The sequence below is a fragment of the Stenella coeruleoalba genome (assembly GCF_951394435.1).
Source record: "Stenella coeruleoalba genome assembly, chromosome: 16".
Taxonomy (NCBI): Eukaryota; Metazoa; Chordata; class Mammalia; order Artiodactyla; family Delphinidae; genus Stenella; species Stenella coeruleoalba.
This window is the reverse complement of record NC_137162.1, coordinates 28,384,368-28,399,036: the sequence shown is the minus strand read 5'-3', so window position 1 is coordinate 28,399,036 and position 14,669 is coordinate 28,384,368. Positions and strand designations below refer to the sequence as shown.

Genomic DNA, 14,669 nt, shown 5'->3' with positions numbered 1-14,669 from the left:
CTGAAGGGACATGAATTGGAATTGTGTTAATTTAGAAGCTTTAGTATGCTAATCAAAGAAAGCTGACTCCTGTATGCTAGAGACTTTCTAAGGCCCCTTAGATATTGTCCTTTAATAAAGTCGGAAGTTCTATAGAAGTTTATGCATATTTTTATCATCCCTGGTAAAGGAATTCCATTTTGCAGATATTGACAACTAATGGGTAAACGTGAAAAAAGCTAATGGTTCAGAGGAAGGAAGACGGCTCTGAGCCTTAGAATCACACACTGGTGTATAATATACACAGTGTATTCTAACTCTGATCAGAAGCACATGATAATAACTTCTCAAACATACAGTTTTAAATGCCAGTAAATGTAACCCAGCAGGACCCTGTGGGACCTTCCTAGGACAGACCCCTCCCCCATATCCTCTGCTTTAGCTCCTCTCTGAAGTACCCAGATAATAGTCTTTATGCACATTTCCTGAGCTTTTTTTTACAGATGCTAAAACCACCACCAAATGGAAGAAATTAACTACTTGATGATCATGAGCACGTAGCCCCCAGACCTACTGGTGCCTAAGGATCGATAATGTTAACCCCTCTGACACCGCCCTGTTACTCACAATCAACCAATCAGAGAATTGTGCATGTGCTGATTGCATACCCTGGGAAGCCCCTCCCTCACCTAGCCTTTAAAAATGCTTTTTGAAGCCCATCGAGGAGTTCTGGTGTTTTGAGCACCAGCGCTCCTGGGCTCCTTGCTGACGCGCTGCAATAAACGCTGCACCTTCCTTCACCACAACCCAGTGTCAGTAGATGGGCTCTCCTGCGCGCGGGCCAGTAGACCCAAGTTTGGTTCGGTAACAGAAATACCAGAATTATGACAGACAAAAGCAAACAAGCAAGGTTAACAAATGAAGATTTCCTGTTGTCTGCCACCTGCCACGGAATGGGTTTCTGTTGAATGCCACCTGACAGAAATTGCCACTGATGGTCAGACAGCCAAAATCCCACATTACTGACACCAGAGGGGAAGAATAATCTGATAAATGCAAATCTGAAAAGCAGCTTGGCTGGTGAGAGCCAAAAGCTCAGTCATTATCTACACCACTCACCAGAAGACCCAGGAAAGGTGAGCTGTGGGCCTATGGGTTCAACATTGGAATGAGGTTTACCTTCAGGCTGTATACTTCTCTTGGCTCTGATGATAGAACTCAGGTGGGAAAGTCTTGGTAAACCTCTCTGGGTTGATTACCTCCATTGCTGCTTCCTGCTTTCTGTTTTCTTGGGAGATCTTATTCAGCCCTGCTGCTGCTGCCCTCCTTGCCCATTCCAAGCATGATTGTGGTGGTCTTACTCTCTGTGAAGGTGGAATTGCATTGGAGGGGTTTCTCTCAGCTCTTCTGCCTCTGCCCTAACTTTCCGTCGGTGAAAGCTTAGAACGCCTCGGTGTTTACTCTCAGCTCTCCTAACTGCCTTCTCCAATTTTGTTGTACTGTTCTCAGCACTTGGTAAGACCAGTGTGGCAAAGAATTGGGGACAGTGCAGTCTTGAAACCGCACGACTCAGATGGGACTTGAACCCAGCCGAAACCCAGATTGGGATTGAACCCATGGGCTGAAACTCGAATTCACTGTCTTTTTATTAATTCTGTATTTTTTTTGGCTGTACTGGGTCTTTGTTTTTTTTTTTTGCGGTACGCGGGCCTCTCACTGTTGTGGCCTCTCCCGTTGCGGAGCACAGGCTCCGGACGCGCAGGCTCAGCGGCCATGGCTCACGGGCCTAGCCGCTCCACGGCATGTGGGATCTTCCGGGACCGGGGCATGAACCCGTGTCCCCTGCATCGGCAGGCGGACTCTCAACCACTGCGCCACCAGGGCAGCCCTGCACTGGGTCTTTGTTGCTGCACAAGGGCTTTCGGTAGTTCTGGAGAGTGGAGGCTGCTCTTCATTGCGGCGGGTGGGCTTCTCATTGCGGTGGCTCCTCTTGTTGCCCAGCGCGGGCTCCTGGCGGGCGGGCTTCAGTAGTTGTGACACGTGACACGCAGGCTCAGTAGTTGTGGCTCATGGCTTTAGTTGCTCCACGGCATGTGGGATTTTCCTGGACCAGGGATCGAACCCTTGTCCCCTGCATTGGCAGGCAGATTCTTAACCACTGTGTCTCCAGGGAAGTCCCTGAGTCCACTGTCTTTTAATTAAGGTTGCACACCTGGTCTCAGGGCTTAATGAAGCTCAGGTTCTTTGTTTCTCAGCACAGAGGAATTCAGTGAGAGGCAGAGTAATAGGTAAGAAGTGGGTTTATTTAGAGAGATACACATTTCATAGACAGAATGCAGTCCATCTCAAAAGGTGAGAGGCCCCGAAATATGGGGTGGTTAGTTTTTCTGGACTGGGTAATTTCACAGATTAATGGGTGGGAGGATTATTCCAACTGTTTGGGGGAAGGGGCAGGGATTTCCAGGAATTGGGCCACTGCCCACTTTTAGCCTTTTATGGTCAGCCTTGGAACTGTCATGGTGCCTATGGCCCTGTCATTTAGCATGCTGCTGTATTACAATGAGCATATAACGAGGCTCAAGGTCTACTGGAAGTTGAATCTTCCGCCATCTTGGACCTAATCGGTTCTAACCAGTTTATTGTCACATCCACAACGGTTATGTCATTCTTAAAGGGTTGTGCCCTGCACCCTTCTCTCCTGTTTCATTCTGACTGTTTCTCTGGCTCCTCTAGAGTATAATCTGTCAGCCCCACACATGGCCTGGAAAAGTTTGTTAGAAGATAGTGATTTCTGCTGAACCCCCTTTATGGTAGACTACTCCCTGCTCCATTTCAGGCAGAGATGAAAGCTGCTGTGGCTCTCTTCTGTCTTATAAAGGTCTTGTCGTTTCTGGAGTTTAGTTGGCAAACCTTTCTTTAAAGGGTCAAATAGTAAATATTTGGGGCTGAGTGACCCAAGGGGCAAAATTGAGCAGTTCTTACTGAAAGGCTGTTCATATTGAATAGTCTTTTTCACATTTTATAATTAAAAATGTAAAAACCAATCTTAGCTCCGAGACCAGACAGAAATAGGAGTCAGATAAATTTGGCTCATGGGCCAAATCAACCTCTTGTTTGGTTCATTTAGATTTCTTTGTATCCTCACTGGTGGATTTTTTTTTTTTTTTTTTTTTTTTTTTTTTTTTTTGCGGTACGCGGGCCTCTCACTGCTGTGGCCTCTCCCGTTGCGGAGCACAGGCTCCAGACGCACAGCCTCGGCAGCCATGGCTCACGGGCCCAGCCGCTCCGCGGCATGTGGGATCTTCCCAGACCGAGGCACAAACCCGTGTCCCCTGCATCGGCAGGCGGACTCTCAACCACTGCGCCACCAGGGGAGCCCCAATTTTTAAAAATCTATAATATCATCTTTCCAGCTTGTTTCTGTTTGTACGGTCAGAGGTCTGTTCCAAAGCCACTATAATAATGTCATGCCTTTATCTGATCCTGGATCTGATCTCATTTCAAGGCCTAAATCATTTTCTGCTGTAATAAACACACAGAGAAGTATGGAAGTCCATCCTTTTTTCTTTTTTGAGTCTTTTATTTATTTATTTTTAACATCTTTATTGGAGTATAATTGCTTTACAATGGTGTTAGTTTCTGCTTTATAACAAAGTGAATCAGCTATACATATATCCCCATATCTCCTCCCTCTTGCGTCTCCCTCTCACCCTCCCTATCCCACCCCCCTAGGTGGTCAGAAAGCACTGAGCTGATCTCCCTGTGCTATGCGGCTGCTTCCCACTAGCTATCTATTTTACATTTGGTAGTGTATATATGTCCATGCCACTCTCTCACTTCGTCCCAGCTTACCCTTCCCCCTCCCTGTGTCCTCAAGTCCATTGTCTACGTCTGCGTCTTTATTCCTGTCCTGACCCTAGGTTCTTCATGACCTTTTTTTTTTTAGATTCCATAAATATGTGTTAGTATGTGGTATTTGTTTTTCTCTTTCTGACTTGCTTCACTCTGTATGAGAGACTCTAGGTCCATCCACCTCACTACAAATAACTCAATTTTGTTTCTTTTTATGGCTGAGTAATATTCCATTGTATATATGTGCCACATTTTCTTTATCCATTCATCTGTTGATGGATACTTAGGTTGCTTCCATGTCCTGGCTATTGTAAATAGAGCTGCAATGAACATTGTGGTACATGACTCTTTTTGAATTAGTGTTCTCAGGGTACATGCCCAGCAGTGGGATTGCTGGGTCATATGGTAGTTCTATTTGTAGTTTTTTAAGGAATCTCCATACTGATCTCCGTAGTGGCTGTATCAATTTACATTCCCACCAACAGTGCAAGAGGGTTCCCTTTTCTCCACAACCTCTCCAGCATTTATTGTTTGTAGATTTTTTGATGATGGCCATTCTGACTGGTGTGAGGTGATATCTCATTGCAGTTTTGATTTGCATTTCTCTAGTGATTAATGATGTTGAGCATTCTTTCATGTGTTTGTTGGCAATCTGTATATCTTCTTTGGAGAAATGTCTATTTAGGTCTTTTACCCATTTTTGGATTGGGTTGTTTTTTTGATATTGAGCTGCATGAGTTGCTTGTAAGTTTTGGAGATTAATCCTTTGTCCGTTCCTTCATTTGCAAATATTTTCTTGCATTCTGAGGGTTGTCTTTTGGTCTTGTTTATGGTTTCCTTTGCTGGGCAAAAGTTTTTAAGTTTGGTTAGGTTCCATTTTTTTATTTTTGTTTTTCCATTTTTCTAGGAGGTGGGTCAAAAAGGATCTTGCTGTGATTTATGTCATAGAGTGTTCTTCCTATGTTTTCCTCTAGGAGTTTTACAGTGTCTGGCCTTACATTTAGGTCTTTAATCCACTTTGAGTTTATTTTTGTGTATAGTATTAGGAAGTGTTCTAATTTCATTCTTTTACATGTAGCTGTCCAGTTTCCCCAGCACCACTTATTGAAGAAGCTGTCTTTTCTCCATTGTATATTCTTGCCTCCTTTATCAAAAATAGGGTGACCATATGTGTGTGTGTTTATCTCTGGGCCTTCTATCCTGTTCCATTGATCTGTATTTCTGTTTTTGTGACAGTACCATACTGTCATGATTACTGTAACTTTGTAATATATTCTGAAGTCTGGGAGCCTGATTTCCTCCAGCTCCGTTTTTCTTTCTCAAGATTGTTTTGTGCATTTTGGGTCTTTTTTATTTCCATACAAATTGTGAGATTTTTTCTTCTAATTCTGTGAAAAATGCCATTGGTAGTTTGATAGGGATTACATTGAATCTGTAGATTGCTTTGGGTAGTATAGTCATTTTCACAATGTTGATTCTTCCAATCTAAGAACATCGTATATCTCTCCATTTGTTTGTATCATCTTTAATTTCTTTCCTCAGTGTCTTATAGTTTTCTTCATGCAGGTCTTTTGTCTCCTTAAGTAGGTTTATTCCTAGCTATTTTATTTTTTTGCAATGGTAAATGGGAGTGTTTCCTTGATTTCACTTTCAGATTTTTCATCATTAGTGTATAGGAATGCAGGAGATTTCTGTGCATTAATTTTGTGTCCTGCTACTTTACCAAATTCATTGATTAGCTCTAATAGTTTTCTGGTATCATCTTTAGGATTCTTTATGTATAGTATCTTGTAATCTGCATACGGTGAGAGCTTTACTTCTTTTCCGATTTGGATTCCTTTTACTTCTTTTTCTTCTGTGATTGATATGGCTAAAACTTCCAAAACTATGTTGAATAATAGTGGTGAGAGTGGACAACGTTGTCTTGTTCCTGATCTTAGAGGAAATGGTTTCAGTTTTTCACCATTGAGAATGATGTTCCCTCTGGGTTTGACATATATGGCCTTTATTATGTTGAGATAAGTTCCCTTTATGCCTAGTTTCTGGAGGCTTTTTATCATAAATGGGTGTTGAATTTTGTCGAAAGCTTTCTCTGCATCTATTGAGATGATCATATGGTTTTTCTCCTTCAGTTTGTTAATATGGTTTATCACATTGATTGATTTGCGTATGTTAAAGAATCCTTGCATTCCTGGAATAAACCCCACTTGATCATGGTGTATGATCCTTTTAATGTGCTGTTGGATTCTGTTTGCTAGTATCTTGTTGAGGATTTTCGCATCTATGTTCATCAGTGATATCAGCCTGTAGTTTTCTTTCTTTGTGACATCTTTGTCTGGTTTTGGTATCAGGGTGATGGTGGTCTCGTAGAATGAGTTCGGGAGTGTTCCTCCCTCTGCTATATTTTGGAAGAGTTTGAGAAAGATAGGTGTTAGCTCTTCTCTAAATGTTTGATAGAATTCACCTGTGAAACTATCTGTCCTGGGCTTCTGTTTGTTGGAAGAGTTTTAATCACAGTTTCAATTTCAGTGCTTGTGATTGGTCTGTTTAAATTTTCTGTTTCTTCCTGGTTCAGTCTCAGAAGGTTGTGCTTTTCTAAGGTTTTGTCCATTTCTTCCAGGTTGCCCATTTTATTGGCATATTGTTACTTGTAGTAATCTCTCATGATCCTTTGTATCTCTGCAGTGTCATTTGTTCTTTTTCATTTCTAATTCTATTGATTTGAGTCTTCTCCCTTTTTTTCTTGATGAGTCTGGCTAATGATTTGTTAATTTTGTTTATCTTCTCAAAGAACCAGCTTTTAGTTTTATTGATCTTTGCTATCGTTTCCTTCATTTTTTTTCATTTATTTCTGATCTGATCTTTATGATTTCTTTCCTTCTGCTAACTTTGGGGTTTTTTGTTCTTCTTTCCCTAATTGCTCTAGGTATAAGGTTAGGTTGTTTATTTGAGGTGTTTCTTGAGGTAGGATTGTATTACTATAAACTTCCCTCTTAGAAATGCTTTTGCTGCATCACATAGGTTTTGGGTTGTTGTGTTTTCATTGTCATTTGTTTCTAGGTAATTTTTTATTTCCTCTTCGATTTCTTCAGTGATCTCTTGATTGTTTAGTAGTGTATTGTTTAGCCTCCATGTGTTTGTGTTTTTTACAGATTTTTTCCCTGTAATTGATATCTAGTCTCATAGCACTGTGGTTGGAAAAGATACTTGATATGGTTTCATTTTTCTTAAATTTACCAAGGTTTGATTTGTGACCCAAGATATGATCTATCCTGGAGAATGTTCTATGAGCACTTGAGAAGAAAGTGTATTCTATTGTTTTTGGATGGAAAGTCCTATAAATATCAATTAAGTCCATCTTTTTTAATGTATCATTTAAAGCTTGTGTTTCCTTATTTACTTTCATTTTGGATGATCTGTCCATTGGTGAAAGTGGGGTGTTAAAGTCCCCTACTATGATTGTGTTTCTGTCAATTTCCCCTCTTATGGCTGTTAGCATTTGCCTTATGTATTGAGGTGCTCCTATGTTGTGTGTATAAATATTTACAATTGTTATATCTTCTTCTTAGATTGACCCCTTGGTCATTATGCAGTGTCCTTCTTTGTCTTGTGTAATAGTCTTTATTTTAAAGTCTATTTTGTCTGATATGAGAATTGCTACTCCAGCTCTCTTTTGATTTCCATTTGCATGGAATATCTTTTTCCATCCCCTCACTTTCAGTCTTTATGTGTCCCTAGGTCTGAAGTGGGCCTCTTGAAGACAGCATATATACGGGTCTTGTTTTTGTATCCATTCAGCCAGTCTATGTCTTTTGGCTGGAGCATTTAATCCATTTACATTTAAGGTAGTTATTGGTATGTATGTTCCTATTACTATTTTCTTAATTATTTTGAGTTTGGTATTGTAGGTCTTTTCCTTCTCTTGTGTTTCCTGCCTAGAGAAGTTCCTTTAGCATTTGTTGTAAAGCTGCTTTGGTGGTGCTGAATTCTGTTAGCTTTTGCTTGTCTACAAAGGTTTTAATTTCTCTGTCAAATCTGATTGCAATCCTTGCTGGGTAGAGTAATCTTGGTTGTAGGTTTTTCCCTTTCATCCCTTTAAATATGTCCTGCCACTCCCTTCTGGCTTGCAGAGTTTCTGCTGAAAGATCAGCTGTTAACCTTGTGGGGAGTCCCTTGTATGTTATTTGTTGTTTTTCCCTTGCTGCTTTTAATATTTTTTCTTTGTATTTAATTTTTGATAGTTTGATTAATATGTGTCTTAATCTCTGTAGGTAGTCGTATATACCCACAGAGCAAAGTGGGTTTTTTTGTGTTGACAACCAAAATGGCTCTGCGTGATCCTCCACATGATGGTGTTTACACTTTAAGATGTTGGCAAGCATGTCTGGCTGCTATTATTTTAGGGTGTCCTGATTTTAGAAGAACATATGCTTTATTAGGGGAAGTGGGTAATGGGGAGTGGTTACCTAAGGGGTATAGAGTTTCAGTTTAGAAACACCTAGAAATGGTTAGGATGGTAAATTTTACATTATGCATTTTTTATCACAATACAAAAATTTGCTTTAAAAGTATTATTACATAAATAATACCTGATAATTATGGAAACATCAGTAAATACAGACAAGCAAAAAGGAAAATAAAATCACTGACAATCCTAACTGCTGAGTTTTCTTATTACACAAATGCACAAATTATGTGTAGGTTCATATTTGGATTTGCTGCTTAATAACCTGACTTTTTCAAACAAAGTTTACACTATTTTTAACCATGTTTTAAGTTCTATATTCTTAATTGAAAATGAGAAGTAGGATGTTTCACATTTCTGTAAACTCTAAGGCCTCAAGACAGAAGTGCAGTGGCACGTTTTAGGGATACATGCCCCTCCACTGATGCTTCTCTGCTTAGGTCATGTGTCCTCAGGGGAAAGAAAGGCTCCCCAACTCCTGATTTGTCAGCCAGCTGTAATGACATCTTTCAGTGGTTCCTTTTAAGTATGAACCCATCTACAGAGGCTTCTGGTACTTTGGGAACTGGTGTGTCTACCTGTCCCTGGGGCTCTTCAGTCACATGTCTATCCAGTGGGGTAATGTAAATATGTGTCTCAGCAAGGTTAATGATTAAATTGTTGGGATGAAAGGTCGAAGGCCTGCCTTTGGAACATCAGAACATCAGAATGGGAGATATATGTTGCTACTTGCCTTCTACCTTCTCTGAGGAAAAGAGTAAATAAGAAACACAGTCATACAAGAGTCTTCATTCCAGAAGTGATCTAGGAATCATGCTGGAGAAGTTCTGCAACTCTACTTTTTGGGTAAGAAATTACACTTGTCCTCACTGTTGACTCTCCTCAACTCGGAACAAGTAGTAGATTAGCCTAGAGTGACCACTAATAAGAACTAGAAAAGTTAGATGTGCAGTTGGTCTAAAGTTCAGGGTTTCTTTTCTTTTTTTTTTTTTAAGATAAGTCATAATATCTCCCTAGGATATTCTATGTGGGGGAGATAATATATTTCTGCTCTAAAATACGTTTATCGTATCCCACACTCTTTTTTCTTGGACCAGGTAGCTGCAAAATTGCCTTCTCTAAAGAGAAATACGGGAAAGGCTTCCAATTTCATCAGTGTTAGGAGGGGGAATTGTTTGTGGAGTATGAAGACAAAGAGAAGGCCTGTGATTGAGTCTTGCTGAGAAATGTTGATGTTGAAATAATACTGATATGTTCTAGAGGAACCAGCAATTAGTGGTGTGACTGGAAGTTGAGGCTAGGGATGCAAATTTGGGCATCCTGAGCACTGAAACAGTTTTTGAACCATTAGAGCAGAGAATTCAAAACAACGAGCATCGGTACCAAATGGTTTAGTGGAATAGAAATTTAGGGATTTTGAGGAAGTGTGGTGTGCAGACTCCTAGGATCAGAATCATCTGGAGCTTGTTAAACTGGTTTAACTATCTTAGGTAATTCTTCTGAATTCTAAAGTTAAATAATTTTATGGGGAGAGGAGAAGAGCAGGAATGAGATAACAGAGCACGTGGACAGCACTTCCCATCCTAGAAAGAACCTGGACCCCAAGGCCCTCGAGGCCAGGACATGTATACCACAGGAAGGTGGGGCTTAACATGCCCCAGGATCTCACCAGGCCATCTCAAGAGAATTCTTTCTGAGAATCATCTGACCGATCATCTTGGTCAGGGCACCTCAGTCTTTAAAGAGTCTGTGCAAACAGCTGAACAAAGCAAAAAATATTTGTAAGAAGAGAATAATCTACCCTCACATGACTCAGATGTAAGAACTGGCGCCCCACCTTCACCTCACAAGATACTTCTATTTATTGCAGAGTGCAAAGACCAGTAGAAAACTTGCTGGGAATAAGCCTTCCCTCCAATGTGCCATTGCTGCTCCTGTACCTAAGGCCTCTTCACGATCCACCTTAAGCCCCTAGGGCTATAGGAGTTTAATTGCCAAAGTATGACTAAGCATTCTGCTACCTGCAGGTTAGGTTTGAGTGTCTGCCAGTGAGTTCAATCAATGCTAAAAACTAGAATAAGGTTTTTTTTTTTGTGTGTGTGTGGTACGTGGGCCTCTCACTGTTGTGGCCTCTCCCGTTGCGGAGCACAGGTTCTGGACGCTCAGGCTCAGCGGCCATGGCTCACGGGACCAGCCGCTCCGTGGCATGTGGGATCTTCCTGGACCGGGGCATGAACCCGTGTCCCCTGCATCGGCAGGCGGACTCTCAACTACTGCGCCACCAGGGAAGCCCTAGAATAAGAAGTTTTTATATCCCAGGACTGTTCTCCCCTTTAGGTTGAGGAATGGTCCTTCTTCTTCCCACAACTTGGCAAATGTGGTGGTGAAATTAAATCATAATAGATGGTGGAGAAATTCACTTAGAATCACAGAAAGAAAGGTTTTTAGAGGGTGGATTGGTCAGAAAAGTTACTAAATGACATTTAATGGTGAATTTATATCAATGGAGTTGGATAGGAAAATACAGCTAGTTAAAGGGTCAGGCTAAATATGGATATAGAACTGGGTTAAAATTGTTTGGAAGCAAGGGTAGGGGGATGGGTGTGAGCTGGGGGCTGGTATTCTCTTTTTTAAAATGCATGTATCCAACAATCATTCCATTTTGGTCCCCCAGAATTCCTCATTCCTGGATAGCCCGGAGGTGGACCTGCCACTTTGTTTTGAGCAAACTGTTCTGGTGTGGATTCCCTTGGGCTTCCTTTGGCTCCTGGCCCCTTGGCAGTTTCTCTATGTGTATAGATCCAGGACCAAGAAATCTTCTATAACCAAACTCTACCTTACTAAGCAGGTATGGGAACCCCACTATTTTCTAACTAATTTTGTGGTACACAATAGAGACATTTTCTTGGTGGTTCAAGTGTCTTCTTCCCTGTCTTTAACCAGCTTTTCCAGGTAGAGCCATGCTCTGGATGTCCCTGTCTCCATCTGTCCTATGCCTCATTGGCCCCCTGCCGTACTTCTTAGTTAAGTTACTTTGATTTTTGCATAAGAATAATGACTCATAAATCCTATGGATATTGGACTCTGGAAACACCAATGATGAGTAATCAGTCAGTTGAATAGTTGTGGTCTTTTCAGCATTTGAGAAGCAAATACTGGATTATCTATCTTTAAGCTGTTCTAATTAATCAGGAGACTATAATTCAGTTGGCATCTACCATGAAGTAAAAATGAACTATTTAATGTGTCCTCTGCTCCATTCAGCCAATCCAAACATTGCTCTTCTCCCCAGGGTTGGATCTGAAATGGGGCTTCCATTTTCCCAAAGTCAACCCTGAGTGTGGATGCTCGCTCAAAGTAGAGAGAGGAAGGGTGTGTGCTCACGGTGACATGCCTGAGTAGGGAAATAATGGAAAGAACAGGGGCTGCAGGAGGAATGAGGGTAGGAGCCTCTCAGCCAGCTGCACTGATTAATGCAGAGAAGGTCTTGTGAGAACCGAAAGATCCTCTACTGAGATTGTAAAACTACCTCTTAAAATCTATCATCTGCTTCTTTTCACTAGGTTTTTTCTATCCTGATGATTAAACAGGGCTTTTAGAGAGGCAAATTAGATTCGGTGTTCTATAAGCATACAGGCCAATGACCTCAGGTTACTGCAGTCTAAAAAGAAGGAAGGAAGAAATTTGGCCAAAGGAAGTTGGATTTGCATTGACACTCTGAGGTGGGGTGGTGGTGTGTTTTGTCTACTCTGGATAGAAGAACAGTCTGCGAGAGCTTGGAGCAGGGCTATTGTCTCCCTCGCTGACCTGAGTGCCCAGCACAGGGCTTACCACTTGGTACACAATTGTTGGTATTAAATGCACTCTAGGAATAGGGATTGAGTCAAGAGTGTGTTAGACTGAACATTGAACAGCATGCTTCAGTACCCTTAGGGATGAGAGAGAGCTTTTGGTTAGTCAAGTTAGAGGGCTTCTGTCATTTTCTGGAGCTTCCAGGAAAAGGTTGAGTAATGAGTAAATCAGTATCCCATTTTTATCATAGCTATTAATTAACTTTTAATAAACAACTTTATTGAGAAATAATTCACATAGCATACAATTTCACCCATTTAAATATAATTCTTTTCTTTTTAAGTATTTTCATGATATGTGTAACCATCACCACAGTCACTTTTAGAACATTTTTTTCCCTCAAAAAGAAATCCTTTATCAACCCCCATCTCCCCATCTCCCCTAGCCCTAAGCAACCACTAGTATACTCTTTGTCGCTATAGTTTCCCTATTCTAAACATTTCATACGAGTGGAATCATATAATACATGATCTTTTATTATTGGCTTCTTTTACGTAGCATAAGGTTTTCAAGGTTCGTACATGTTGTTTAAGGCTCATCCCTAATATTCCAATGTATGGATATATCATGTTTTGTTTAACTTTTATAAACACAAATCTCTATAGATAAAACTGTAGATAAAAAGAAATGTATTAGCTTTTTTTTTTTCCTGTAACTAATAATCCACTCACCCTTGCTCATAGTTTCAGGAGCTTCGTTTATAATTTATACTTTCTTTTGTCCTCCACCCTGAGAGTGATAGGCACAGAGTAGCATCCTCTTAAAAATTTCAGAATAATTGGTTTCTCCTCTGAAACAGGAGTATAATTCCTCAGAAAGTAAAAATTCACTTCTTCTATGAGAACCTTCTTCTTGGATCACTCCTTAACTTCATTTCTTCACTTCCTGTTCTACATGCCTTTGGGCTGTTTGTTCCTCTCTGATTCTCTTGAACTGTCATTGCTGTTTGGTCATTAGTGCAGTGTTTACCTCATCTGGACTAAGTCAATTTGCTTGCCTAAGCTAGTGAGAGCTCTACTAGTTTGTTTAAAGGTACACCCTTACGCGAAGCACCCTGTGCATAGTAGGTAATTGAATGAATTGAATTAAAAAATGAATGAATGGAGGAGCTCATTTAGTCCCAGGGTAACAAAAGAGGAGTATTGTTGTGGAGGTTGTGGATCTGCTGAGGTCAGATGTGCAGCAAAAGTGGACTTACTGTTGAGTTAGTGAGACATGGGAATCATCTTCAAGTATCTGTAGAAGTCTAACATAGAAGACTGCCTAGCTTATTCTGGAAAGTTTCAGAGAGCAAAATCGAGGGAAGTCAGTGTAGCTTGTTCCAGGGGAGCTGCCTTTAGCCAAACATACAGAAGAACTTTCTTTCTTTCCTTTTTTATTTTTTTGTGGATGATTTACCCTTTTTATCCCTTACTCTTACGTAAACTTAAAAAAGACAGAAAATCAAAGATAAGTAAATTATTTTCAGCTGTACCAAAGTTTAAGCACTTAAATTTGAGACAGCTTTATCAGTTGACTTTTCTTTGAGAGGGTTTTAAATAAGTTCAGTTGTGAAGACCATTACAAAGGTGGAAGAACTTTCTTACAGTAATAACTGTCTGATAGTAGAATGGTCTGCTGGGGGATGTAGTTCCTGAAAATAGTGAAACTGAAGTTAGACGTTTGTCTGCCAGGGAAGTGATGGAAATAGACACCCTCTGTAATGGGTCAAAAGTTCAACCAGAGTGCTTTCATAAAGCACTGGGAAAAGGAGGACTGTGCAGAGGTGGAAAGATATTAAATACGGCCAAACCACTTTCCTTTCCTTTTTTTTTTTTTTGGCTGCACCGCATGATTTGCAGGATTTTAGTTCCCGGACCAGGGATTGAAGCCACGCCCTCGGCAGTGAAAGCACCGGGCCCTTGGACTGCCAGGGAATTCCTTTTGCTTTTTTTAATATTTATTTATTTATTTATTTATGGCTGCATCGGGTCTTAGTTGCAGCATGTGGGATCTTTTTTTTTCTTTTTAAATATTTATTTTTGGCTGCATTGGGTCTTCCTTGCTGTGTGCGGGCTTTCTCTAGTTGCGGTGAACGGGGGCTACTCTTCATTGCAGTGCACTGGCTTCTCATTGCAGTGGCTTCTTTTGTTGCGGAGCTCGGGCTCTAGGCACGCGGGCTTCAGTGGTTGTGGCATGCAGGCTTCAGTAGTTGTGGCTCACGGGATCTAGAGTGCAGGCTCAGTAGTTGTGGCACACGGGCTTAGTTGCTCCATGGCATGTGGGATCCTCCTGGACCGGGGCTCAAACCCGTGTCCTCTGCATTGGCAGGTGGATTCTTAACCAGTGTGCCACCAGGGAATCCCGGCATGCAGGATTTTTCATTGTGGCCCATGGGCTCCAGAGTGTCTGGGCTCTGTAGTTGAGGCACGCAGGCTCTGTAGTTGTGGATCATGGGCTCAGTAGTTGTGGCACGTGGGCTTAGTTGCTCCTCAGTACCTGGCATCTTAGTTCCCCAACCAGGAATCGAACCCACATCCCC

The 14,669-nt window shown here is 41.1% G+C and overlaps 1 protein-coding gene across 1 annotated transcript in view; it reads left to right on the top strand.

Moving 5' to 3' along the window:
* Positions 1 to 9,109: 9,109 nt before the first annotated feature.
* The window catches only part of ABCC2 (ATP binding cassette subfamily C member 2), a gene marked incomplete at its 5' end in the record, with an annotated part of 71,824 nt that continues 66,264 nt past the window's right edge, over positions 9,110 to 14,669 (top strand). The window contains 2 exons of the mRNA XM_079900323.1: positions 9,110 to 9,142; positions 10,971 to 11,144. Coding sequence (XP_079756449.1) covers positions 9,110 to 9,142; positions 10,971 to 11,144 — 207 coding nt within the window. The remainder of the gene's footprint in view (positions 9,143 to 10,970; positions 11,145 to 14,669) is intronic.